The 27,564-nt window shown below is 41.7% G+C and overlaps 3 protein-coding genes across 3 annotated transcripts in view; 2 read left to right on the top strand and 1 right to left on the bottom strand.

Annotated features, from left to right (window-relative positions):
* The window catches only part of chn2 (chimerin 2), a 56,342-nt gene extending 36,434 nt beyond the window's left edge, over positions 1–19,908 (top strand). The window contains exons 7-13 of the mRNA XM_053494638.1: positions 13,539–13,625; positions 14,541–14,625; positions 16,513–16,686; positions 16,957–17,034; positions 17,120–17,257; positions 17,582–17,687; positions 18,782–19,908. Coding sequence (XP_053350613.1) covers positions 13,539–13,625; positions 14,541–14,625; positions 16,513–16,686; positions 16,957–17,034; positions 17,120–17,257; positions 17,582–17,687; positions 18,782–18,953 — 840 coding nt within the window. The 3' untranslated portion in view covers positions 18,954–19,908. The remainder of the gene's footprint in view (positions 1–13,538; positions 13,626–14,540; positions 14,626–16,512; positions 16,687–16,956; positions 17,035–17,119; positions 17,258–17,581; positions 17,688–18,781) is intronic.
* A 391-nt stretch (positions 19,909–20,299) lies between these two features.
* LOC128520687 (proline-rich protein 15-like protein) lies at positions 20,300–22,995 on the top strand. The gene is made up of 2 exons (XM_053495041.1): positions 20,300–20,464; positions 20,756–22,995. The coding sequence occupies exon 2, from the start codon at positions 20,783–20,785 to the stop codon at positions 21,065–21,067; it is 285 nt and encodes a 94-aa protein (XP_053351016.1). The 5' UTR covers positions 20,300–20,464; positions 20,756–20,782; the 3' UTR covers positions 21,068–22,995.
* A 1,561-nt stretch (positions 22,996–24,556) lies between these two features.
* fkbp14 (FKBP prolyl isomerase 14) lies at positions 24,557–26,872 on the bottom strand. The gene is made up of 4 exons (XM_053494784.1): positions 26,541–26,872; positions 25,584–25,735; positions 25,339–25,466; positions 24,557–25,140 (listed from the first exon to the last, which is right to left on the bottom strand). The coding sequence occupies exons 1-4, from the start codon at positions 26,735–26,737 to the stop codon at positions 24,982–24,984; spliced, it is 636 nt and encodes a 211-aa protein (XP_053350759.1). The 5' UTR covers positions 26,738–26,872; the 3' UTR covers positions 24,557–24,981.
* Between the last annotated feature and the right edge of the window lie 692 nt (positions 26,873–27,564).

The following is a 27,564-nucleotide window of genomic DNA, read 5'->3' as shown; positions in this document are numbered from 1 at the left end:
GTAATTTTTAGTCCATACGGTTACACATATATGAGTCTGTATGAGTCTGTACGCTGTCTGTGATTCCAGGGAGCGTGTGAGTCGTAAGGGCGTGACCTGATCCACTGAATGCACACTACCTTGCATGCGTAACTTACAGACACAAAGACACGAAGAATGTATCCAATATAAACTGCAAAGCCAACAGCACTCCTGTGTTACTTTTACGTATATCAGAGGAACTGTAGAATGCTGTGGAATGTCAGGTTTAATGTGTGTATTTAAAGAATTGTAGAGTGTATGATATTAGTTTTTTCAAAGTGGTCCAAAATTATTTTTACCGCGTGTGTCCACTCTACAAACCCATTATAATTATTTTTGCCCTCATTTTATTGTCCTTTGTGCAGGGGTGAATTCTTTTTGATCAATATGATTTTTATTAGGGTTTTTAGAGCCCTTTGACATGGCCTGTCTCGTTTTACAATCGTACCCACAACACAAGTCAGCTAAAAGTCATTTCATTGCAATTGGGAGACACGGACAAACATTTCGAAGAGTTTTGTGGTGAAGCGTGCAAATTCAGGGCAATAAGGCTACCGGTCCTGAATCAGAAAAAAAGGGAATTTGGGGAAAACCATTGGCTGGATCCTTTAGAAAAGTATTAACTATCGCAGCAGGGAGGAGGGATCGCGCATCATCGCACTCTATCACTATACAGTATATTCATAAACAAATATATGTTTTAAGCTAATTCTTATAGGAAGCTCTATGTCTCTGGGAGGTCCTGGCTTTCTCATGGAAAACATGTCTAATAATTCTTTACTGTCTACTTAGCTCCCTCTACTTACCTAGACATTTGAATTTAAGGTCACTTTAGATGTAGTATTTACTGAGTCATGCCTTGTGATGGAATGACATCTAGTCTATTGCAATCCTAACCAGTATGGATATTAAGAGTTCCCTTTCAGTCGATTCACTCGGTACAACACATATAGTATGGGATATCACGCCCTCTCGTGTCCTGGCTGAAGCCACCTTTATTCACGCCGTAAAGGCAGGCAAACCTGTGGTGACGTAGGTGTAGCCCCGCCTACACCTATAAACCATCGTCGCCACGGTTGACCCTCAGTTCTTACGCTCTTCACCTCGCTGTGAACACCTTTTCCGTAGAGTTTTCTAGGTGCTGCTAGTAAACTCTACGTTTTACGTTGAAAGACTGCGCTTAAAATCAGCTTAACTGCTCTTGTTGGCGTTAGCGACAACAGCCTCATTTTGGTGAGTCGTCTACCCGCGGGGCGCTGACTTTTAAGTTTCCTGACAGTCAGAACATTAGCAACATCTCAGTTAGTTGGCTTCTGTTTAGCTGTGCTAACAGCGCTAGCTAAGATGAGCATGCAAGCTAATGTAGCTAAGAAGAGGTCCGCTGTTCGCCCCTGTCCTCAGGAGTGCGGCTTCTCCTTGCACGAGAAGGACCAGCACGAAGCGTGCCCCGTCTGTCTGGGGATTCTCCATGCTAGGAGAGCTCTAGCTGAGCCAGAGTCATGTGAGCTTTGTCGCCAGCTCCGGCGTTCAACGCTGGAAAGACGGGTCACGTTCGTGGAAAGGACCCTGGGGAGAAATACAGTCGCTCAGCAGGACCCCCTCCTTTCCGAATCAGCAGTCCCAGCTTCGCCTGTGTCTGCTGACGAGGAATTTCCGTCAGAAGTCCCCGCACCTAGCTGGGCGGACCAGATGGAGTATCTCGAGGGTTCGGAGGACCGTGGGCTCTCCTACAGCGCTGGCCAGCAGCCAGGCACCGAGCAGCATGCTTTCGAGGACGATGACGTGCTCGACATCGGCCTAGAGATACATGGCTTGTCGGAGGACGAGCATGAAATTGTGCCGCCTGCTCAGAGCTCCGCTGCTACTGCGTTAACCGCTCGGGACGACACTTCATTTTTTGCTCTCTACCGCCGAGCGGCTGAGAAGCTGGAGGTGGAGTGGCCCTCCCCGCAGCCGGCTCAAAAACCGTCAAGGTTCGCGGGATTTTTTCTTCCTCCTGAACCGACAACAGTTAAGAACTGCTTGCCCATGTTTCCCGACTTTGTCGGCGAATTAACGTCGTCATGGAGCAAGCCGCTGTCGACCCGTGTATCAGTGCCCGGTTACGGACAATATTTGGAATTAGACGGAGCTGAGAAGGCAGGACTAGTTAGCCCACCGCCAATGGAGCCATCTTTGGCTGCTTATTTGGCACCCTCGCACAATCATGGAGTGTCTGGACCTACTCTCCTTCCGTCTAAACATTGTAGATTCTCCTCTGCCCAGCTGGAGAAGATTTATCGCGCTCAAGCGGGCACTGCTCGTGCGCTCAATTCCGCTACGCTGCTTCAAACATATCAGGCAATGTGTTTGGCAGAGCTCGGCTCACTGGTGCCTCAGGAGAGCCCGTTCTGTGCGCTGCTTAACGAGGTCAGGACAGCGACAGACTACATTTTGCGCATGTCTCGTTGTGCGGCTCTTTCCCTCGGAAGAGGGATGGCGAGCGCAGTAGTAGCACAGAGGCATTTATGGCTCACGCTCTCTGACATTCCTGATAGAGACAGGGCTGTCTACTTGGACGAACCGCTGTCTGCTGAGGGTTTGTTCGGCCAGTCACTCGATGCCATTCAGGCAAAGTTTGACTTCAGAAGGAAACAGGCCGAAGCGTTGCGAGACATTATTCCGCGACGAGAGGTGAAGCCCAAACAGGCTCGAAGTATGACCACTCCGCGACCACCTCATAAGAGACCACCGCCGGCAGCTAGCTCGAGCTCTCGACCGGTGAAACAACAGCCTCCCAGGCAAAACCCACGGCAGTCGGCCTGGGGTATGGGCCCCCCACCAGGCGTCCGAAAGGATTCAGCGACTAGGAGGAAGAATCCTCACTCCTCCTAGCTCAGATTTTAAAGAGAGAGGAGCTCTGGCAGCAGGGAGACACTGCTTCTCCTCTCTCAATGCCGCCCAAGAGGCCGCTACGTTATGTTCAGGAAATCAGTCCCAAACGGCGCTGCACTTCCCTAACACAGTCTCCCAAGCACAATCCCCCCCCCTCACACACAAGTGTTTATGTTCGAGTTATGAACCCCAGTTGGGGCGTGTTAAAAAGTTCTCAGGGACTTACAGCAAGTACCCTCGATGTTTGCAGTGTGATTGCCCCAAAAATGGTGCATTTTGTAAATCATGTGAATGTTACATTATTGAAACCAATAAAGAATTTTCCTGTTTACAATGTTGCAAAACAAAAAAGCCCAGTGCCATCGATGAGGCTGCACTCTGGCGAAACGCCAGGGGGCAGCAGACCCCTTTCAGAAACCAATGCGGGCCGGTTGGCGTCCCACGTTCTCGAGTGGCGCGCATGCGCAGTCTCGACATGGGTGCAAAACACAGTCGCTATGGGATACCGACTGCAGTTTCGCGTAAAGCCACCGCGCTTCTCTTCCATAATCAACACCGAGGTGTCGGACGACGCCGCAGCGGTGCTTCGGGAAGAGATAAATTCTCTTCTGAGCAAAAGGGCGATTCAAGTGGTGCCTCCTTCGGAAGCGAACTCAGGTTGGTACAGCCGGTATTTTGTCGTTCCGAAGAGGGGGGGAGGACTGCGTCCTATTTTGGATCTGAGAATATTGAACACGTTTCTAAGAACGTACAAGTTCAAAATGCTTACTCTGAGGCAACTGCTAAATGCAATAGGCCCGGGAGATTGGTTCACTACGATCGATCTCACAGATGCTTATTTTCATATAGCGATCTTTCCGCGCCACAGAAAGTTTCTGAGGTTTGCATTCGAGGGCGTGGCCTACGAGTACCTAGTGCTGCCGTTCGGCCTGTCACTAGCTCCCCGAACGTTCACGAAGTGCGCCGAGGCGGCGCTGTCTCCTCTTCGGGAGAAAGGCATTCGCATATTAGCCTATTTAGACGACTGGGCACTGATAGCGAGCTCAAGCGAGCAGGCAGAGAAACAGACAGCACTAGTTCTGTCTCACATTCAGACTTTAGGGTTCTCAGTAAATATGCAGAAAAGCTCACTGATTCCGAGTCAACAGTGTTCATTCCTGGGTCTGGAGATATGCTCCGTTACCAGCCGAGCACGTCTCTCAGAGCACAGAATAGCCGCGTTTCAGCGCTGCCTTGCTCTGTTTCAGTTGCAACACAAACTTCGTTTCCGAGTGTTTTTACAACTAATGGGAATGATGGCGTCTATGATCACTGTGGTGCCTCTCGGGCTGTTGAACATGCGTGCGTTTCAGCGCTGGGTGCGCTCTCACCGCCTATGTGCGGCGCGCCACCTCAACAGGAGGCTGACGGTGACACCGTCATGCATGTCAGCCCTTCTGCCCTGGAGGGAACCCAGGCTATTACGTCAGGGCTCTCCGATAGGCAGGGTATCGTTTCGCAAAGTGGTGTCAACAGATGCCTCCCTCAGCGGCTGGGGCGCTCTGTGCGACGGCTCCGCGATCAGGGGGGCGTGGTCACAGAAACAACGCAGGCTTCACATCAACTATTTGGAGCTGTTAGCAGTGTTCTTAGCCCTGAGTCATTTTCGTCTGGCTTTAACAGGCCATCATGTTCTAATCAGGACAGACAATACAACAGTGGTGTCGTATATAAACAGACAAGGGGGGACTCGTTCACTTCCCCTGCTGAAACTCTCTCATTCTCTATTGCTATGGTCCAGTGTTCATCTTCTGTCACTCAGGGCCACTCACATTCCAGGGCACCTGAATTTGGGGGCGGACCTTCTATCCAGAGGGGGCCCGCTTGTGAGGGAATGGAGATTACACCCATGGGTGGTAGCTCAGATCTGGGAGCGCTTCGGCAGGGCAGCAGTGGATCTTTTTGCATCCAAAGAAAATGCTCACTGCCCACTATTCTTCTCCATAACGGATCGCAATGCCCCACTGGGGATCGATGCGCTGGCACACTCATGGCCCCCAGCTCTATTGTATGCTTTCCCTCCGGTAGAACTGATTCTGCCTGTCACAGAGAGGGTACGTCAGCAGGGCCTGTCACTAATCCTGGTGGCACCTCATTGGCCGGCGAAGTTGTGGTACGCAGAGATAGTCAGCCTGCTAGCAGCAGAACCATGGAAACTTCCTCTCCTCAGGGACCTTCTGTCTCAGGCAGGGGGAGAGGTAGTGCACCCGCGTCCCGAGCTGTGGAACTTGCACGCTTACCTGTTGAAAGGTCCAATTTGTTAGCAAAAGGGCTTCCCCCGAATGTGATTGAGACAATCCAAAGTGCTCGGGCCTCGTCTACTAGAGGTTTATATGCTTACAAGTGGCGAGCATTTGAGCAATGGTGTCAAGAACATAATGTTCTTCCATTTCAGTGCTCCATGGTGGAGATTTTGTCTTTTCTACAAGAACTATTAGAGAAAGGCCTTTCCTTCTCTACTATTAAAGTGTACTTGGCGGCTATATCAGCCTGTCATGTTGGTTTTGACGGAGTGTCACCAGGGGCTCATCCGCTGGCAGTACGGTTTTTAAAGGGAGTGCGACGTCTGCGACCCACTACGAGGTCCAGTGTTCCGTCCTGGGATTTATTGTTAGTGCTTGAGGCCCTCTGTGGTCCTCCTTTTGAGCCAGTTGAGTCTATAGATATGAAAATTCTTTCATATAAGACGGCACTTCTTCTTGCTTTAGCATCTGCTAAACGAGTGGGCGATCTCCACGCTTTATCCGTGCATCCATCCTGTACGCAGTTTGCTGCTAATGGGTTAAAGGTTACTCTACGGCCGAACGCGGCCTATGTACCGAAGGTCGTCTCCACTGATTATAGCTCTATGGTCTTTGACCTTTATAGCTTTTTTCCTCCTCCTTTTGCTTCTGATGAGCAGAGAAAATTGCATAATTTGTGCCCCGTACGTGCACTACGAGTGTACATGGACCGTACAGTAGATATGCGCTTATGTGATCAACTGTTTATCTGCTTTGCCAGTCCAGTAAAGGGTAAAGCGCTGTCTAAACAGCGGCTTTCCCATTGGATTGTGGAGGCTATTACACTAGCTTATAGTAGCAAGAGTGTCCCATTGCCTCTGGGTGTGAAAGCACATTCAACGAGAGCTATGGCAACATCATGGGCTCTGTTCAAAGGAATGTCTGTGGGCGAGATTTGCGCGGCAGCCAGTTGGTCCTCACCACACACTTTTGTCCGGTTCTACCGACTTGATATAACGGCCCCCTCGGTGGCTCATTGTGTCCTCTCTGCGGGGTCCATAATGCAGTAGAGTAGCTGTCAGGGTTCTTGTGACTAACTTTGATAGATACTCGGCGGGGCGTGAATATATGTCCCATACTATATGTGTTGTACCGAGTGAATCGACTGAAAGGGAACGAATGGTTATGACTATAACCTCTGTTCCCTGAAGGAGAGGAACGAGGTACAACACATTGCTGCCCCGCCTCATAGTTACGCTCGGCGAAGAGCGGCTATCGAACTGAGGGTCAACCGTGGCGACGATGGTTTATAGGTGTAGGCGGGGCTACACCTACGTCACCACAGGTTTGCCTGCCTTTACGGCGTGAATAAAGGTGGCTTCAGCCAGGACACGAGAGGGCGTGATATCCCATACTATATGTGTTGTACCTCGTTCCTCTCCTTCAGGGAACAGAGGTTATAGTCATAACCATTCGATTTAAGCCATCTTTGGTAATTTTTTAAGTACAAATAAAAGAATCTTGAAATGCATCTTAGACTGGACCAGGAGCCAATTGAGGGAGGCTAAAACAGGGTGACGTGAGTTTATTTTTATAAAAATGTGTTGTTAGGGTCAACAAATTGCCCCATGTCATAAAGCTTATTAAATTATAGTAGTGTTCTTGGTAGTAGCTTTGTGCCAAAGAGAATAAACATCAGTTTTTGTTGCCATATATTCATTAAGGGTCACAGTGTCATCAGCATAGAGGTCGAATGAAATATATACTGTAGCATCGTATTGTAACATTTACATTTACATTTAGTCATTTGACAGACGCTCTTATCCATAACACTAAATGTGCTTAAGTTTCCGTCATTGGATAGATTCTTACACTGGGTTACTAGGTCACCTAACTATGTACCAGCAGTCTAACACAGTTAGAAAGGTTTTTTGGGGGGCAGGGAAGATTAACCCAAGTACTGAAGATACAGATACAGTGGGGCAAAAAAAGTATTTAGTCAGCCACCAATTGTGCAAGTTCTCCCACTTAAAAAAATTAGAGAGGCTTGTAATTTTTATCATTGGTGTACCTTAACCATGAGACAAAATAAGAAGAAAAAAATCCCGAAAATCACATTGTAGGATTTTTAAAGAATTTTTTTGCAAACTATGGTGGAAAATAAGTATTTGGTCACCTACAAAAAAGCAAGATTTCTGTCTCTCACAGACCTTTAACTTCTTCATTAAGAGGCTCCTCTGTGCTCCACTCGTTACCTGTATTAATGGCATCTGTTATCAGTATACTGTAAAAGACATCTGTCCACAACTCAAACAGTTACACCCCAAAGTCCACTATGGCCAAGACCAAAGAGCTGACGAAGGGCACCAGAAACAAAACTGTAGACCTGCACCAGGGTGGGAAGACTGAATCTGCAATAGGTAAGCAGCTTGGTGTGAAGAAATCAACTGTGGGAGCAATTATTAGAAAATGGAAAATATACAAGACCATTAATAATCCCCCTTGATCTGAGGCCCCACCCGAGATCTCATCCTGTGGGGTCAAAAAGAACTGTAAGCATAAATCCCAAAACCACATGGAGAGACCTAATGAATGACCCGGAGAGAGCTGGGACCAAAGTAACAAAGGCTACCATCAGTAACACACTGCGTCTCCAGGGACTTAAATTCTGCAGTCCCCCTGCTTTAGCCAGTACATTTCCAGGCCCTGAAGTTTGCTAGAGAGCATTTGGATGATCCAGAAGAGGATTGGGAGAATGTTATATGGTCAGATGAAACCAAAATAGAACTTCTTATTTGGAGGAGAAAGAATGCTGAGTTGCATCTAAAGAACACCATACCTACTGTGAAGCATGGGGGTGGAAACATCATGCTTTGGGACTGTTTTTCTGCAAAGGGCTCAGGATGACTGATCCATGTAAAAGAAAGAATGGGGCCATGTATCGTGAGTTTTTTATTTATTTTTTTGGATTTTTCTCCCTAACTTAGTGGTGTCCAATTCCTCCCAGTCACTAGGGTGTTCCCACATTAAGCTTCTGCTACGATTCAATCGGGAGGGCGAGTACCTCTCATCCCACCCCTCTAAGAGACCTCGGCCAATCAGCTCTCTCTAGGCCTTTGGGTGTGAGAGGTTACAGCATCACTCGGAGGTTCGAACCAGCAATCTTCGGATGATAGGGCGAGCACGTTACCACTCGGAGGCATAACGTGAGATTTTGAGTAAAAACCACCTTCCATCAGCAACGGCATTGAAGATGAAACGTGGCTGGGTTTTTCAGCATGACAATGATCCCAAACACACCACCTGGGCAACAAAGGAGTGGCTTCGTAAAAAGCATTTCAAGGTCCTGGAGTGGCCTAGCCAGTCTCCAGATCCCAACCTCATAAAAAATCTTCGGAGGGAGTTGAAAGTCCATGTTGCCCAGCGACAGCCCCAAAACATCACTGCTCCAGAGGAGATCTGCATGGAGGAATGGACCAAAATACCAGCAACAGTGTGTGAAAACCTTGTGAAGACTTACAGAAAACGTTTGACCTCTGTCATTGCCAACAAAGGGTATAGAACAAAGTATTGAGATGAAATTTTGTTATGACCAAATACTTATTTTCCACCATAATTTGAAAATAAATTCTTACAAATCCTACAATTTTCTGGATTTTTTTATTTTTATTTTGTATCTCATAGTTGAGGTATACCTATGATGAAAATTACAGGCCTCTCTCATCTTTTTAGGTGGGAGAACTTGTACAATTGTTGGCTGACTAAATACTTTTTTGCCCCAGTGTATGACTCAAGTTGTTTTTTAAAAATTGCCAAAGACTCTGCTCTATAGACATCTGAAGGAAATTCATTCCACCACCTACTGTAATTGCCAGAACAGAAAAAAATCCAGATGCATATCTTTCTCAATCTCTGAGAGATGGTGGGACCAGGCGAGCAGTGCTGGAGGATCGAAAAGAATGTGGTGCGGTGTGAGAAGTTATTACAGTGAGGTAAATGGGTGCTGGGCCGTTTTTAGCTTTGTAGGCAAGCATCAGGGTCTTGAATTTGATACGGGCAGCTACAGTACAAGAAGCCAGTGCAGAGAGTGAAGAAGTGGGGTGGGGTGGGAGAAACAACAAAAAACGAGACATGCAGCTGCATTCTGGATCAGCTGAGTGGTGGACAGAGACAGACCTGCAGGAGTGAGTTGGAGTAGTCCATCCTTGAAATAACAAGGAACTGAGTAACCTGTGAAGAAAGAAATGGGCGAATTCTTCTGATGTTGTAAAAAAGAAATCGACAAGAACGAGTAAGGTTAGCTATGTCTGGGGAAAAATACATTTGATTGTCCGGAGTTACCCCAAAATTTCAGGCAGTGGCTGAAGAAGTGATCTGATTGTTGTCCAGTAGTTCGGCCTGTTTTACTGAGACTGAGCTTATCCAGGATGAGATGTCTGGCAGACATGCTAAGATCTGGGTGGAAACCTGAGTGGCTGAGGGAGAAAAGGAGAGAATAAGTTGTGTGTCATTGTAACTTGCCTACAACGAATTACACTGTAAATTTACACCTTTCTTTTGTGGCCAGCCTTGACTCTTTTGGGCAAGTAGTGCTTCATTGGCTCTTTTGTGGGATTGGACTTGACGAGCTATCTTTTGCTTCCTATGGGCATATATGATTTTGTTACCAGTTTGCTGGTGTATAATAAATAATCAATGTTAATGTGTTCATGTTATGGCTGATTTACACTATTTTTTAAACTGTGAACTGTGTACAAATGACCAAGCATTCACTGTCCCCTGCATTTTATTATGTAGATTTTATTATTATTATTATTATTGTTATTATTATTATTATTATTATTATTATTATTATTATTATGTAAAATTTATTATTATTGTACAGCATGTACAGAATGCAGACATTCCATGTGTTGAATGGAAGTTTTTTTTTATTGTACACACCTACACTGTGGCATGTGTCAGAGTCGGTGTGAATCTAGGTCAGCTGTGCATACTTTATACTTACACAACTTTTTTACTCTGTTGTGATCCTTTGGATTATGTGTAGTGGTCTGGGAAATGCGTCAGAAGCTGTTGCAACGATATTCTGACAAGCAACCAAAAAAAGATGTCTTTCGGACCAAATTGTTTATTTTCTATTTACTGTATATACTTTGACATCCTACTTAATCATAAAACCATAAATGTTCTGGATTTCATCAAAACTATCATTTATTATAAACTTTACCTAAAATGTGAGTGTAAAAAAACATCAGTCTGACTGAATATGTTTAAATTGATATAATGTATTGCCAGCTAAGTATGTTTTTTTATTGTAATAAACGTAGTGCTTTGAGGTTTTTTGTTCTATAGAGAAGTCTAACAGATCATGTGATTCACATGCATTGTTGCTGACACTGTAGAGAAGTCTACTTTTTGGGTGGGTTTTGAGCACTTAATGTTCTTGAGACGTCCGTTTATCTGTCTGTCAGTCTGCGATTCTTGTTAGTTTGATATCTCAACAAGAGATGTTCAAATGTTTGTAGGATTTACACAGAATTATTATTGCAACCAGCAGATAAACCAGTTTGATTTTGGAATTGTTCCAAACTGGGTCAAGGTTTCTGCAAGGTCAGGTGTTGAAAAAAAGGTTTTTTTTAATAGCTTGCTTTGTGTTTGAAATATAGTTTAAGGGTATCAATGGTATACAAGTTAGTAACTAGAAACCTAAACTCGTTCGTTTTTGAGGCAACTTATTAAATGCTAATCCATAAAAGACAGATTTTAACCAAATGCCCACATGCGAAAGAGAAATTTACATGCAAAAGTGAAAGAGAAAATTGTAAAGTATACAGTATGTAGTAGAAAATGATAAAATCATCATATGAAAGATTGTCCCAGGTCACAATCACATTTTGTTGCTTTATGGGCTGAAAAGAAGACAGACACAGTTATTGTTTGATCCAGTTGTACTGTATTTACTCAGTGCAACTTCTAACATCCAAGTAAAAGATATTTTACAAACCCCAACATGTCAGAAAAAATAGCAAGAAATAAAAACCAGAATCACTAATCTGGAAAAAGATCACCCCCTGCTAAAAATCAGGTGAAGCCAATCTCCTTCTCAATGGCACACAAAGCCATTTAATTATGAACTGTGATCAGCTGCGGTCATTTTGATTACCTCAGCAAGAGAAGCTAAAGCATTTCAGTCCCTGGTAGTGCAGCTGGAGGAAACTGTGGAAAGATCTCCAGGATAAAGTTGTGTACAGGCACAAGGAAATAGATACAAAAAATAAATTAAAAAAATCATTCTCTAGAGGCACACTGAAATCTATAATTAGGAAATGGAAGGTATTTGGTACAATATCTATCTATCTATATATATGGACATAACGCTAAACTGAATAAAGAGCCAGGAGGAAACTGGTCAGAGAGGGTACTAAAAGGCCTACAGGAACTCTGAAGCAAAGCAGTTGCAGGAATTAATGACAAAGCGTGGTTATTGTGTACATTTGACAACAATATCACAAATTCTCCACAAATGTGCCTTGTATGGGAAGGTCAAGAAAGGCCTAATGCAGTCGCGACTGAGCTTTGTGAAAATGCAGGTTGTCAGACGAGACTAAAATTAAATTATTCTCACATGTTGGTGTTATATCTTGCACTTGGATGTTAAAAGTTGCACTGGGTAAATACAGCTGGATTAAACAAAAAACTGTGCCTGTCTTTATTTCAGACCGCAAATCACCAAAATGTAATTATTTTAAAGAGGGTGATTCTTTTCTATACTCACTGTATGACTCGCCTGTGCTTGGATCGTGTCACACAGCTCTGGCATATAAGTTGTGTTTACCCTGGTATGCTGATTCACAGCTCGGCAGTGTAGGTGGTGCCACCTGTTCTGCCCCCCAGGCTACAGCTCTTTTAGGCCAGACCAGGAAGGTCAGCAGCAGTAAACTCTGCAGCCACCTTTGTGACCGAACAGTGCTATGCTAAAAATCTGCCTATCTTAAGCTATTTATTTACACCTGTGTCCCCTTTGAACATTGTTGGCCTTTCTGTTTATCTTTGGTAAGAATCACTGTGTTGTCATTTTGAACAGTTTCCTGCACTTTTTTAGTGCCCTTTAAATCTTTATTTGAAAGTGAAACATGTGCTGCTGCCTGAGCATATTTCATGTTTGCAAAAGAGTGAATATTAAAGCCAGCGGACAGCTAATCCCTTTCATTGTAGCATGATGTGCAGCTTTGTAATAACAGGAAACCCCCTGGAATATTATTTCCATAATCCAGAACAACACATACCCTAAAATGTATATCTGCTCGTTTTTTCTTTTTAAGAAGCTATTAAGAGCTCTTACGCATCTCGATACTGATGGTGTATTTTCCATAAATTCAACAGCGAATCATTTTGTTTATGATAACTGCATTATGTTGTGAGAACTGTGCCCTTTATTACCAGCTAAGAATCATGACCTTTGTTTTCTGTCTCATTTTTACACAAATTGTTTGTTTTTAAATGATGACTGAACAGTAAAATGAATGACAGTGAATGGAGTCTGCTGTGTTCTTTGTTACTGGCCTCAGAGCTGGGGTCGGATTTTAAGAACTAGCAGATTACGTGGTGAAGAGAAGTGTAATGCGATTATCAGGTCCAGTCATCTGGTTTGGCTGGGCATGAGTGAGTGGAGAATGATAAGCAAGAGTGGACTGTCACAGCGAGAAGAAAAGAAATTCTCAGCACTATTACTTTCTGACACAGATCATTTTTGGAGTATTTCTAGTAAATGGCTGTAGGATGAAAGTGTGGCTTGTTGTTTCCTTTGCTCTAAGAAATGACAGTAGAAGAACGACCAGTAGATGAGGGAGTCAGAAAGGATACACGTGGTCAGAAACAAAGTGATTGAACAGACATTCCCTACAGTCTAAATTCAGTTCATCCAACAATTGAGAGCTACAGTATTCAGCCATACTAAGCTCTTCTACCCCCCCCCCCCCCCCACTCCTCTTCCCTAGCCTTCCTACTCTTTCTCCTCCCTCTGCCTTTGCCCTTCTTTGGCAGCACTGAAAGCCTTCTATTGTGTTAGGCACACTCCAGCCCCCCAGGCAGACCTCCTCCTTCTTTCTTTCTCAATCCTCACCATGGAGTTCCTCCAGCTCAGTCGGCCCTTAGTCCCAAAACAGGCATATTCTCACTACCACTTTGTCCAGCTCTACATCTTCTCCTCCAGAGGAGATGCAGGCTCAGTGGAAGCCAACAGGAAGTGACCTGGCTCCTCTTCGAGCTAAGAGACAGGAGCAGAAGCGGCAGGAGTTGCTGGCTCTAGCTCTTGGACTGAGGCTTGGGGTTAAAGACACACTGTTCTTGAAGCCATTAAAGTTCTTGGCTTGTCCACAGATCTCCAACTCACCACTGGGCAGACGTGGGGCTCTGAAGGACGCATCCGAGAAGCAATGCAACTACGAGAAGGTCCATAATTTTAAGGTAAGCAAAAGCCTGGCTGTACTGGTTTATGCTACTAACATTTTTTTAATGTATACTTTACGACCATGATCAGTGAATTCCCATGTCATGTAATATGTGGATGAGTAGACATTGATTTCTCAGCTCAATAACACTTGTCCGTCAGTGGATAGTGCATTCACTATTAACCTCATTTTATGGAGAGGAGGGAGAGGTTATATTCTGCTAAAATGTTTCTAATTTGTTGTAAATTTAAACCATAAAATGTAGCAGCACCTACATTTGTAAACCCACTCATGTGATGTTGCCTACTAGCAAATGAGAAAGGCAGGCATGGGTTATCATGTGCTATTCTTGACACTACCATATATAGTACGTACATTGTGTTTCATTTCACAATAAGTGAGGAGAGAAGCATAATCATTAAGGTTAGTCATAAAGGCACTAGATGTACTGCTGTAATGATACTTAATTTATAGTGTATTGGTAATACTTTCTAGTGTCACCTATTAAAAAAGACTATTTTTAATATTTAAAACAGATGGAACATGCAGAAGTGCTTTAATTTCCATCAATATAATTAAATCCAAGTGACTACCGGAAACACAATTGTGCAAAAGCGAGCTTTTCATGTCCATGTAGGTTTACTCTGTGACTCTGAGGTTTATTGTCCTTGTTAAATTGCCCGAAGTCTGAATAAGTGTGTGATTGTATGGTCCCTTGTACTGGACTGCCGATCTATCCAAGAGTGCATTCCTTCCACATCCACACGGATAAAGCACTTACTGAAAATGAATAAACAAACTAATGAACATTTATTTAATAAATAGTCATGTCTTGTTTAAGGCATTTAAAAGGTTCGTACAAAAGGAGGCATCCTGCTCCAATAATGCAAATGTGTGTAATTGCATCTTTTTCCCCCCTTCCTTTGCACAGGTACACACCTTCAGAGGCCCACACTGGTGTGAATACTGTGCCAACTTTATGTGGGGTCTCATTGCCCAGGGTGTACGCTGCTCAGGTAATGCCACATACCATACTGTACAAATGAAAAGCTCCACCTTTTAAAAACCAGATCAGCTCTACCTGTCAAGCACAGACGCATCATTCATATTAAATTGTTGGGCAAAAAAAAAAAGAACAGTAAACTCTGAATAATGTAATTAAGTGTTGCTATGTTAACTATGGCAGCTTGTCACTTGTATACATGTGTCCACTGACTTAGCCCGGAGCGGAGACAGTAGGCATGTCACATGCAAAATCCAAATTGTGTAACCATGGCATTGCAATGTGGCCGTATCACATTCTTAAATGACACCTGGTTAAGACCAGTTTCTCCTACGGTTTACATGGAACTATTTATAGTGCATTTACACGGTGTGTGGAAGACAGGCGTGGGAGCAACACACCCATGTGTCGTAAATTGGAAGAAACTGACTTGTATCAATTCACAACAAAAACTGTAGCGACCTGCAATCCACAGACGTAAACGGTAGTCTATTCATGTAAGAACATTCCATGGGCAATTAATGCTCTGCTACACCTACTACTAAAGCCACCATTAACATCATTTACTAGAACGACCTTTTTATTTTTAATTTAAATCTGCTTTAAAACAAGATCCTTATGGGAAGCAGCCATTTGTCCCCACAAGGTCACAACTGTCAGATAATTTTCTTTCTGTATATGATACCAACATAACACCCTTTCACACGCATAAATAAAAATCCCACACATTGAAAAAAATACATAAAAAATCCCGTGGGTTGTTTTTTTCTTCAACTGCCACATGATCCTTTAAAAACTTAACACAGCCAAATTTTGATGCTAGACGACTGGGTTAGAGCAACTCCAAATCTGTAGCTCTTGTGAGATGTTCCCAGTCTGCAGTTGTCAGAACCAAGCAAAAGCTGTCCAAAGAAAGAAAACTGTTGAACTGGCGATAGGGTCATGGGTGGCCAAGGCTCACTGGTGCATGTTAGGGGTGAAGGCTGTAGTCTGTGCCAATAAAAGAGTATACTGTAGCTCAATTTGGTGAAATGGTTAATTCAATGCAATGGATAGATGTCATAACACACATCAGTACTGTTCTGGTGGCAAAAGAAGGGACCTGCTCAGTATTAGACAGGTGGTCATAATGTTTGATTGGTGTATATGTAATTTGTGTTATATTTCATACTGTATATGACCATTATGAGCTATTTAATTCCGTATGTTGCTCTCGTAGCAGTTCGTGTTAGTATGACATAACCATAAACCAATCTGTTCTCAAATACATCTAGTCACAAGGCTTAAATACAGGTTTTGATACAATGAGCGATTTTCAGAGGTTTTCCACTATAACTTTGACTTTTATCTTTACACAAGAGCTGCTCTTGTTGGTGCCTGAGCCGCAGGCGAGACTTCTTGTCATCAGACATGCTGAGGCGCACAACTTTAATGAACTCAGCATCAAATTGGAAAAGAGACAAATCTTTTTTTACCTCTTTCCTCTTCTGTTCTTTATGCCCCCAAGAGGATGTCCATGATCGATGATCTAATGGAAAAGAAAGACACACACGCATACAGATAGACTGTTCTTGTATTTCACACAGTATACACACTCATTTACAAGTACAGGATCACTTAGCCAAATCACACCAAGCCATGGACATGCATAAAATGTGGATAAACATAAGTCCCATGCAAACACAAGCATTTGGACAGCATTTACAATTTTACCATTAGTAAGGTTATTTATAGTATATGTGCACTATAGACACACTGCTACTTGTCCTCAACAAGCAAAACAACCACACACACCCCTATATTTAGTCTCCTACTATCATTCACTGGAGACTGCTTGTTTGCAGACACTGTGGTGATGGTCTCATGACCCCATGACCTTTTGACCTCTGACCCTTTGTAGATTGTGGACTGAATGTGCATAAACAATGCTCAAAGCTGGTGCCCAGCGACTGCCAGCCAGACCTGCGGCGCATCAAGAAAGTTTTTAGCTGTGACCTCACCACGCTGGTTAAAGCTCACAATACACCCCGGCCTATGGTCTTGGACATGTGCATCAGAGAAATCGAGCTTAGAGGTACTGACGTCCAAGCCTTTTATTCAGAGAACAAGTTAGAGCTTAACTCGCCCTGCAAGATGCTAAGATATTGAGTCATACTTTTGTTTTGTTTTCACTTACAGATACTATAATACCATAATGAATATACAGTATCATTGAGTATAATTTGCTTCAAAGTAGTCTTGTAAATTGAATAGAACTTTGTTGTAATGTCTTATTTCCCAATTAAACCTTGCATTATCTCAATTAAAACTGGATTTACTGTAGGAATATTTTTTTTTTGTTAAGGACTGATGTCCGAAGGGCTGTACAGAGTGTCCGGTTTCACAGAACATATAGAAGATGTAAGGCTGGCCTTTGACAGAGGTGGGTAGGCGAAATGTCGCCTTTTTAAGTTGTTTTTTAAGTTGCTTTAGTGAAACAAACACTTCATCGTGATTTTCCTTGACAGATGGTGAGAAGGCTGATATCAGTGCTAATGCTTATCCAGACATCAACACCATCACAGGAGCATTGAAACTCTATCTGAGGGATCTGCCCATCCCTGTCATCACATACGACGTCTATTCCAAATTTATACAGGCAGCCAGTAAGCGTTTCTAAGACGAAAAAGAAATTAATAAGCAGTACATTTATTTCTGCCTAAACTTTTAAATGGTTCAGTATGAGACATCATTCATAATACGTTCTGTAGAACAGTAGTTCTCGACCACTGCCCTGCATATTTCAGTGCTCTGTCAGCTCCCAGCACACCTGATTTAACGAATCAACTAATTAATAGCCCTTTCGAGTGTGTCAGAGCAGGAACCTCTAAAATATGCAGGGGAGTGGTCCTCCAGGAATAAGGTAAAGCAACAAAGCTGAAAAATTAAATGAAATGAATTTAAGAATATAAGTTTTTGCCTTTGTACAGAAATAAATGACCCTGACACCAGGCTGGAAGCAATCCATGATGGCTTGCTGCTGCTTCCTCCTGCACACTATGAGACTCTTCGCTACCTGATGACCCATCTGAAAAGGTGAGCCATCTCATTGCTGATAGTTTAACCTCAGCCTCTGGTCCCCTGCAATCCTTGGGCCCTGTTTAACACTCCCACATGTTCCTCCATCTGGCCTGTTTTTTTTTGTTTGTTTGTTTTTTGTTTTTAACATCCTTTCTCTATAGAATTAATTTGCATGTGCCCAAGACATTTTCCTGTTTTTACTGTTTATTTTTTCACATGTAACTTCAAGTGTTTAAGTAAGCTTTATTTATGATTTTGTTTTTTTTTTGTTTTTTGACCACAATTCTTTTACAAAGTTGACAAATATCTTTGGTTGTTCTCTTTGCTTGATGCAGTCCAATAATTTGACACTTCTGAAATTGGACTTTTTTGGCCAGATTTTTTTTGTCCATATATTTTTGGAACAGAAATATGGTTTTTGCATTTGCCCCTGCACATGACTGCGTTTTAAATTTGAGATGAAACATTCAAGAAGACAAAAATCCATCATTTTTCAACATAAAAAAGTGGAAGCATCAATTTTACAGCTGATGGCTGACTTTTAAACCTTTTCTTGGTTTCCATTTCCTACTCTCCTGTTTACTATTAGGCTCGTAGTGATAAATCCATGTCTTGTCTCTTTAAAAAACTTTTACCTTCCTTAGAGTATCGGGTCAATTTTATTCGCAGATATCCAAACACTTCTGTTTATGCTTTTTCGTGAGGTTGTTTTAGCACCAGGTGCACCCTTAGACATATATATTGTTCTCCTGAAAATATAGCTCAGAGCAATTCAAACTGGTGCATAAATACTTTCATCCAAAAATTACTGTCACAGTCACAGTTTCCCAGCATACAATTATAACAATAAAAGAGGAGTTTGAAGGGGGGGCCCTCCTGCTCTCAAATCTATTTTCCCACTGAATAACTTATTTGGGGGGAGAATACTGAGTCATATCCACTGCATGTTACAGCACATTATGTCACACAGAAGTATCTCTAAATTGCTTCTTATTCTGTCAGTGGCTTCATTAAATGTAACAGGCCTTCCACTTTAAAATGTGTTCTTATTAGATAATTGAAAATGCAATACAACTTATGGTTATTTTGTTTTTTTGTTGTTTAATTAGGGTGACTATGCATGAAAAAGACAATCTCATGAATGCAGAGAATCTTGGAATCGTCTTTGGTCCAACGTTGATGCAGCCGCCGGACCAGAACACACTAGCCACCCTCAACGACATGAGGCACCAGAAAATGATCGTTCAGCTGTTGATTGAGCATGAAGATATTCTCTTTTAAAGCCATAAACTCTTAAAGATTTTCCTACTATAAAGACATCAATCTTGTACATTCTTTAAATGTAAAGACCTTGTTTTGGTAGAAAAAAAATTGGTTTAAAAGGTACATTCGATGTAACTAAATCACCAATAGTAGATTATAAGATCAGTAAAAATGGGCACTACTGTAAACCTGATCTTAAGACTTGATTGCGGTGATGTAGTATAAATTCAATTCATAAATTTTAATGCAAATTCATATTTAATATAATTTAATGCAGAGCAAATCACAAGATGGGGGAAAATCAGTTGTTTTGTATATACAAGTTGTTCATATAGTACAGTATAATTGCAAAGGATACTGTTTACCCAGATACCAAATATTGTAAATGACTCCATGGTACATGACTGAGGTTCCATGGTTAGTATGTTGCACTGATAAGGGATTAATGTTTCAATATGGGTTTAAAAAGTTGTTTATTCTCTGTGCTGTGTATATGTACACATTTGTAATGTGTTTTACAATGACAAGACCCAATATGAAGCACTTTTGTTTTGCAAAGATTGTAAATATTTTGATCTGTATTTTTCTGAATTTGGTGTTTAATCATTTATTTTAATGTTGTCTTCATTCATTTTCCTTCTCTTAAGGAAAGGGTACTGATGCCATTCAGTGAGGTTCTTGTGTGCTTGAATATAATCATGGCTGATTACTGTAAAATGTCATTCTGATGAGGAGCATTTTGACCATCTCAAACTGTGATGTGGACATGTGAGCCGGTGCACACGGATGAAAGCAGTGGATGGTGCCATACCTCATGATCAGGCCATTTATGAAAAAAATAATCGTCCAGTTCTGATACTTTTGTCTCTGTATGATGAATTTGCTCATTTGATATGAGAACTTTCTAAAAATGTGTTTTATTAAAAAATATTTTCTGTGCAAGTTGTAATTATGATTGTAATTTATGAAATTTATTAAATTACATAAATCTGATTGATTGTTTTCAAGCATGCTTTCTCTCTCTATCTCTTAAACTCTTAACTCTTGAGGTTATTTGTTGACTGTGAAGCAGCCTGTGCATTTTCCACCTATTACGATCATTTTCAGTGTGATGAGCTGACTTAAATCCAGATTTAAAAGAAAAAAACAGGGTGTGAGCGTGCACCTGCTTTACATCAGCAGGTTATGCGAGCAGAATGTCTCTCTGATAATTCTGAGAAGACGAGGCTGAAAAATGAAACCAGTTTTCTCGGTGGGAAGTGCTTGTCAGAGTCAACAGACCAGTGACCGTGTGTGGGAAGTCCTAGTCCTGCTTCACTAAGGTGTGCTGGCTTAAAATTAACCTCACTACCTGTGATTCCTTCACTTGTCTAACATCATTGTCTCATAGCTATAAAGAGTGCGGCGTGTAAAGAGCAGTGGGACACAAAGTTGAAAAAATCTGGAGTAAAAGAAATAGGAAGATTATAGGTGCTTGGGAGGAAGGCTGACCTTACTGCATTAAAAAAAAATTGTATTCTGTGCCTTTGGTAAGTGCAATGTTTTATATACATTGAGTAGCAATATTGGTCTGCATTAAAGTATCATTATAGTTAAAATTATATATTAAAATATATCTTACCAGGTCTAGATTTAGCTCCAAAAAGATTCTACTGTTTTTTTTTTTTATTTGTTTTTTTGCAAAAGTAACTGATATAAGGGTTAACTAGGAACAAATGAACAATCTGTAGCATTCAGGATTGAACTCCTGTTGAGCTTTTTATAGTTAATTTGCTAATAAACGCGTATTACAGTATCTCTAATATAAAAATTCTTTTTAGTGTTATAAGGTGAAGTGAACACTTGGGATGGCAGAGAGGATTCCCTGGTGGAAGGCTTTCAGCGGCAGGGTGCTGAGTAACATCATTAAAGACGCTGCGGTTCAGCAGGACCAAGGCTCGGACAGCAGAAGCTCGGGCTTCATGAGCGACGGCTTTGACGCCTCACAGCTGGAGCCTGCGTTAATCGAAAACACCTTCAGCCGCAACCTCACTGTCTCACGCTCCGGCCGCTTTAAGGAAAAGCGCAAGGTTCGTGCCACTTTGCCCGCCAACCCCAACTTTACTGAGAGCAACACAGCCGTGGCCAAGTAGCATGCATTCTAACCCTGACATCCAGCACAGAGACTGAGGGCAGAGAACTCCGGAATGAGGAAGAAGCATACTTGATTATTATCCAAAGCATTTAAAACTGACGAGGTCGGGCAAGTGATGTAAACGCTGCGACAAAGAGCTACCAACTCACGCAATTCAATATTTCGGTAATTGTAGTTATTAGGGGTAATTACATGGGGTTGGCCTGTTTATTCAAGATGAATTCAATCACCTTTGAGAACATGTGCCCTTCAAATATATGTTTTCTTGTCACTGATGGGCTTTGTCATTTGACCTGCAAAAAAAAAAAGAAAAAAAGGATTTTCAAGATTTAAACTGCATAGGGTGGCACAATGGTGTAGCGGTTAGCAGTGTCGCCTTGCATCTCCACTGTCAAGGGTTTAATTCCCACCTTGGGTCTATGTGCATGAAGTGTGCATGTCCTCCCCATGCTTGGTGGGTTTCCTCAGGGACCTCTGGTTTCTACACGAAAACAATTGGCGTTCCCAAATTGCCCATAGTAGTGTGAATGTTGACTGGAGCTCCCACCATGGTCGTAACCACCATTGGATTTCATCCTCATTGACTTCCACAGTCCCTTGTTGGGCTACAGAGGTTCCCAGATGGGTGGATGATGGAAGTGGGCAGTAGAGTAAGTTTATTGGCTTAAAGGTACGCTACATTTACTACAGCTTCGGTGACAAGGAAAGGTGCAGGTACCCCATTTTGTCCAGGTGTGTACACAAGAACACTGAACTTAAGGTCAGAAAGAAGACCCTTTTGAAAACCCTTTTGTGTGTGTGTGTGTGTGTGTCTTGTTGATGTGGTAAATGTTTATTTTGCTAAAAATTCTGAAGGCCACTTATTTATTATCTAAAGTTTTAAAGTTGCAGTGCTTTTGTAACAGTTAATATGAAGGATATTTAAGTATATGGTTCTCTATGAATGTAAATGTAATGTCGAAATCTTGATGCTTTTCATTGCCTGAGCTGGACCTGTGATGTAGTGTGTTGTAAGATCTTTGCAGGAGGAGAATCCCTGCTTTTCTAAAAAATAGGAGCATTTTTGCACTAATGGATTTTTTTTTACGATTATTATATAATGCATTAATATTCACTGTCCAAGTGATATTTAGAAAAATGTAGTTTATGGTTACATGACAAGGTCATAAAGTTATAAGCCAGGGCACCTATTATCACAGGAGTGTTGTTTACAAAAACTACCACTCTACACGAAATGTTGTGTAACCTTCATAATTAAATGGAAAGTTATGTTTAATAGCATAAAGTAAAGTATACAGTATACATATTTTGTTTTTTTAAGATATGTTCTTAAATTTAAGTAATTTATTTAAAAAAGAAGTGCTGGAACATTTTATTTGATTTCATTTGATTTATAGGGTTTTTTTTTTTTGTAATGTCATTATACTTACTGGTACAGCATCCTGTGATTAGTTGAACTGAAGATTTCCACTGTAACACCAATTTATCATCACATTCCTAGTATGTAGCCTAATATAAAAATATATTGCACTTCAAGTCTTGTCACAGTTCTGTATTATCTGAAAGAATTAAAATAATGTTTCCTTGTCATCCCTATTAAAACTGTCGTCCAGTTAAAGCTGCAATGGGTATTTTTTTTTTCATTATTATCATGCATTGTTTAGGGAAGCCATTGTAGAAATTTATGCTTTAAATATGTTTCTGGTGGAATTTGCCTCAAGAGCTACTGCTTAAGAGTTTTTTATTAAAAGCATGGGAACATACAGTAAAACAGGATTTTACGAAGCAATTGGGAACGTGAACCCTGATCAGACGGAAAAATGCATAGGTCATAAATATAGACATGCCACAAGTTAATAGATCACCTTCCTTGTTAAAAAATGAAGCACAGGATGAACTGGACAAACTTGTAGCATATTTTTTGTTATGTTTCGGCTTCATTGTTTTTGACCTAAATACTCATTAAATGTTTAATAAGGTATAATTGGCTCGGTGTTGTGTTAAATAACTTGCTTAAAATGTATCAATAATATAAAAAAAATTTTCTGCCAATCAACATGTTGTTCATCAGCTGGTAGCTATTTTACTAACTCACATTATGGGCACGGGTAGGACTTCAGGACATCTTCAGCACTAGAGACCATTTAGGACAGAAATATTGATGTCTTCAGGAACCTTTTTACAGATGACATGAGGACTTGTCTGCATACCCACTGGGAACCTGGGACAACTAGGTGTATTATTCAGCATGCCTGTAGAAAACTGAAGATATCATATTTATGAAAATCATTTGGCTTACAGCTCACCTTGTGCTTACTGACAGCCCTAAGATAAGGACATCCTCAGATTTCAGCTATATGCAAAAGAGAACCATACTTTTCTAAATAGTATGTCCGTACCATGTATATATGAATACATACCATGACCACACACAACGCGTACAAACCAGTTTGGGAGCCTTTGAGTTATTTTTATGTACATTAATTACCTCTTACAAGACCAGATTAACTAGCTTTATTAGCCTATATATATATATATATATATATATATAGCCGACAAAATAGCCGACTGCCTTATGTTAGCAGTTTTATTATAGAAAAGGCAATACAAAACACCAACAAAAAAAACCCCATAATTTTTAACCATAAATATGTTTTGTACTCAAAATATGAGAATTCTTTCTATCTGGAAGATTTGTGTAACTCAGTTAATGAACTCCCACCAGTCCCTGAGTATAGAGCATCACCTGCTGGTGGTGTCTGAAATCACAGCATTCCTACCTTAGTTTCCTTCATCTGGTTAAACCGATTTAGTTTATTGTGATTGCATTCTTGATTACTAGGACTTGCTCCAAGCTTCATCCCTGTGGGTCTGTGTGTGTTCGAGGAATTCCTAAGCATTAAAATGTAGTCCATCCCTTTTGTTTAATTGTTTAATTTATCCTACAAAGCCTGTTATAGCCATTTAGTCAAAATGAATTTATATGACGCAATACAATGCACACATACTATCTAACGACCCCATATTTTACTATTTTTTTAACAAGTAAACATAGGTCTCAGAGCTCCCCCAAAGTATTTCTGTTGATGATCCAGCTGAAATAACCCTTAGATACGGATTTTTTTTCATACCTCAAACTCCCTTAATTTCACTCCTTCTCCAAATGTGCCATTTCAATGTCTATGGAAGTGAACTACTGCTGAGCCACGTCCTTCTAGAGAACAGCAGAGCTGAGCAGCAAAGTTAAGTTTGGGCATTTTCTTCAATGAGGTCACTTTAGGAGAAAATCAAATTGGCTTATTTTAACTTTGGTCCATACAAAAAAGGAAAAAGGACATAAAGCATAATTTTTTTTTCTTACCTTTTATGTTCGTACACACATAGTGGAGACTCAGAATGCCTAACAATTACTAAACATACAATAATTTTACATAAGTCCCCTTTAAAATTCCCTTTGTTCATGATTAGAAGCATCAAAGTGTACATGTTAAAGCATGGTAGCTTTTATACAAATTAGATCCACTTTGAAGTAAGTAAAATAAAAAACACAGCAAAATGTAAACAAAACAGCTCATAAGTTATCCTATAAGTGTGCCGTATTTCAGTTAACTATCACCCTAGAAAAAAAGAAGCACACATCTTTCACAGTTGTCAGGGTGTACAGAGGATAATGGCTGAATTTAGTAGATTAAACTGATCTTTCAACACATCAAAGGGGACAAACGGTACGTTTTGTGTATTTTTCAGGACGAAATTCACAGCAGGCATGAGCACGTAACTGCTCCAGGATTCTTGTTTACATAAACTGTAACACCCGTCTTCATTTTCATACACTGAAGTTCATCATATACACATTTATACCAATACTGTACTAACAAGCTGTATTGCATGGTTCTCTTTACAGTTGAACATCTATAATTCGTCGTGTTGGTACGTGAATTCCCGTGCAGATATGAAGCCGTCCTCGTCATCGTCCTCCTGCTTAAAGATGTCTTCCACCATGGCTTCATGATGAGTGTCATTGGGAGGGTATCCATGTCTCTCAAACTCTTTACGTAGATACTCTTTAACCTAAAACACAAATCACAAAACCATGCGTTAAAAGTTTAGCAGCAGTCCTATTTTGAATCAGTTTTTATAAAGAGCTTTTACTATTGATCATGTAAAATTGATGCAGTTGAGTTCGTGTGATGAATATGTGCTGTTAACTGTGCTTATTAAATTAGTAAAAATGTACAAGTGAAGCCTTCTTATTTGGCTATAACACACTTCAGATTTGGAGAGCTTCCAGTCATCATTAAGGTCCATCTCCTGGAAGGACTCGTGTGACCTGGGGCCATTCCTGATCTCCATGAGCTCTATGTCAAAGATCAGGGTGCTCTCTGGGGGGATTTTACCTAAAGAACAATGGAGTCATGCAAATAATTATTAATGTGTAAAGGCTTTGACTTAAAGCCATTAAAAAAAAAATAAGCAACTATAGTGCTTAATAGTGAAAAATAGTGAAAGCTCACCTTTGCCTTCCTTGCCGTATGCCAGAGAGGGTGGGATGGTCAGCTTTCTTTTCTCGCCTGTGCACATGTTTTGAAGTCCCTTGTCCCATCCCTTGATCACCTCCCGGATTCCCAGAGTGAACCATACTGGGTGTTTATCTCCATCTTGACGGCTTTCAATGGATAATACATATTAATACCTTGCAATTAAGTGACAACAGGACAGCCGGTTTTCTCAGACAGTCCAAAGACATGCAAATTAGGTTGATTGGCATCCCCAAACTGCCCGTAGTGTGTGCCGTGTGACAGATTGGCACCCTGTCCAGGGTGCACCCCGCCCCAAAGGTTCCATGCCCCTGCTACAGGATAAACAGTGAAGAAGATGGATAAACAATTGGCTGGAGACAAAGGTCTGGGCATGCAAGCGTACACACACTATAGGTGATTTGGAAATGCCAATTAGCGTACCCTGCGTGACTTTGGACTCTGGGCGGAAACCGGATTACCTGGAGAAAAAGCACCAAGCATGGGGAAAGTACACACAGCAGACACACAGATCCAAAGACAGGATTCGAACCCACGACCCTGGAATTGTGAGGCAACAGTGCTAATGCCCTTAAAATGAGGCTCGATTATTATAAATTTAATTGGAAATACACAAAAATCGAGGTTATGCACTAGGTACAGTATAACCATGTTAACTGGTGTGTACACAGGGTGAAATTTTCCTCATTCATAAAAATTTGATTTAAAATAGCTCATCAATGTTATGCTTGTAGAATGCATGCCAGCTGGACTGAACACTGTGAGTAAAGCATGTTTAGTGTATTATAAGAAGAACTACATTACACTATTGGGAAACCATTGTGCTGTATGGAGTTAAAGGCGCAGGGTTGAGCTGACATGCAGAAGATGAACACACAGGAGGGTGATGTACAGGCGCCTCCACTTCATGCTTCATGCAAACATGCATGTTACCTGGAATGGAACATTGTGCCGTTACTCTCCAGAAACCCGTCGTAATGCACCAGAAGCATGTCTCCATATTTGGTTTTTCGATGACACAGAAAAGGTTTGTACAAAACTTCCATTTTCACCTCCGGCTCCGGAAGTTTGGCGCCGTGGATGCAAAAGATCAGAGCTGAGAGTGAGCACAGCCACAACTCCAGCATCATAACGGCGGGACTGTTATCTGCTTTGCTGGGGAGAAGGAAATCTCCCTAACGTAAGCGAAACTTCTGAATCCCAGCGCGGAATCACCCCGGCGACGTGGCATCCAACTTCTTCTACACGCTCTCAATCCCGAACACTCCCCCTAGCGGACGAAACGGAGCACTGCCTCTATTTTAGGAATTGGTTGTGGAAAAGAAAAAGAACGCCTTAGTATAAAACAGCTTTTGTTCATTGGATGTCAGGAAGGATGTAGCCACGCCCACACAGACACGCCTCTGCCAATCAGGAAGACGTTCGGGGGGAAAATCCTCAAACAATCCAAGACAGGGAGGGAGTAAGGAGCAGCAACACAACTAATAATTCAAGCAAATCTCACTCACTCATCTTTATCATGTATTCAGGGTGGCGGGCCCTAGGGGGAATCTCAGGAGACTTAGGGCACAAGGCAGGGTATACACTGGACAGGGTGCCAATTCATCGCAGGGCACACACACACACACACACACACACACACACACTACAGGCAATTTGGGAATGCCAATTAGCCTAACCTGCATATCTTTAGACTGTGGGAGAAAACCGGAGTACCCGGAGGAAACCCACCAAGTACAGGCAGAACATGCAAACTCCATGACCCTGGAGGTGCAAGGCAACAACAGTGCTAACCACTACACCATCATACTGCCCACCAGAAAATCTCATGTGATTCAAATAAATGTAAAATTCTAACAGTTTTTCTTTAAACGTAATACTATCTAAATGTTTCACAATGTCATTTTTGAATAGAAGTAAAAGAGGTATACTATTACTAAGCAGTTATAAAGATTAT

Source organism: Clarias gariepinus, chromosome 4 (assembly GCF_024256425.1).
Source record: "Clarias gariepinus isolate MV-2021 ecotype Netherlands chromosome 4, CGAR_prim_01v2, whole genome shotgun sequence".
Lineage (NCBI taxonomy): Eukaryota > Metazoa > Chordata > Actinopteri > Siluriformes > Clariidae > Clarias > Clarias gariepinus.
Note: the sequence above shows the minus strand (reverse complement) of the source record. Positions and strands in the feature narration are given on the sequence as shown.

Excerpts from the sequence above, each read along its gene's own strand:
- LOC128520687 (XM_053495041.1), top strand. The coding sequence starts at position 20,783 with ATGGCAGAGAGGATTCCCTGGTGGAAGGCTTTCAGCGGCAGGGTGCTG.
- fkbp14 (XM_053494784.1), bottom strand. The coding sequence starts at position 26,737 with ATGATGCTGGAGTTGTGGCTGTGCTCACTCTCAGCTCTGATCTTTTGC. Across the intron at positions 25,736-26,540 it reads GGCACAATGTTCCATTCCAG|CCGTCAAGATGGAGATAAAC; the intron begins GTAACATGCATG and ends ATCCATTGAAAG. Across the intron at positions 25,141-25,338 it reads GGAAGCTCTCCAAATCTGAA|GTTAAAGAGTATCTACGTAA; the intron begins GTGTGTTATAGC and ends TTTGTGTTTTAG.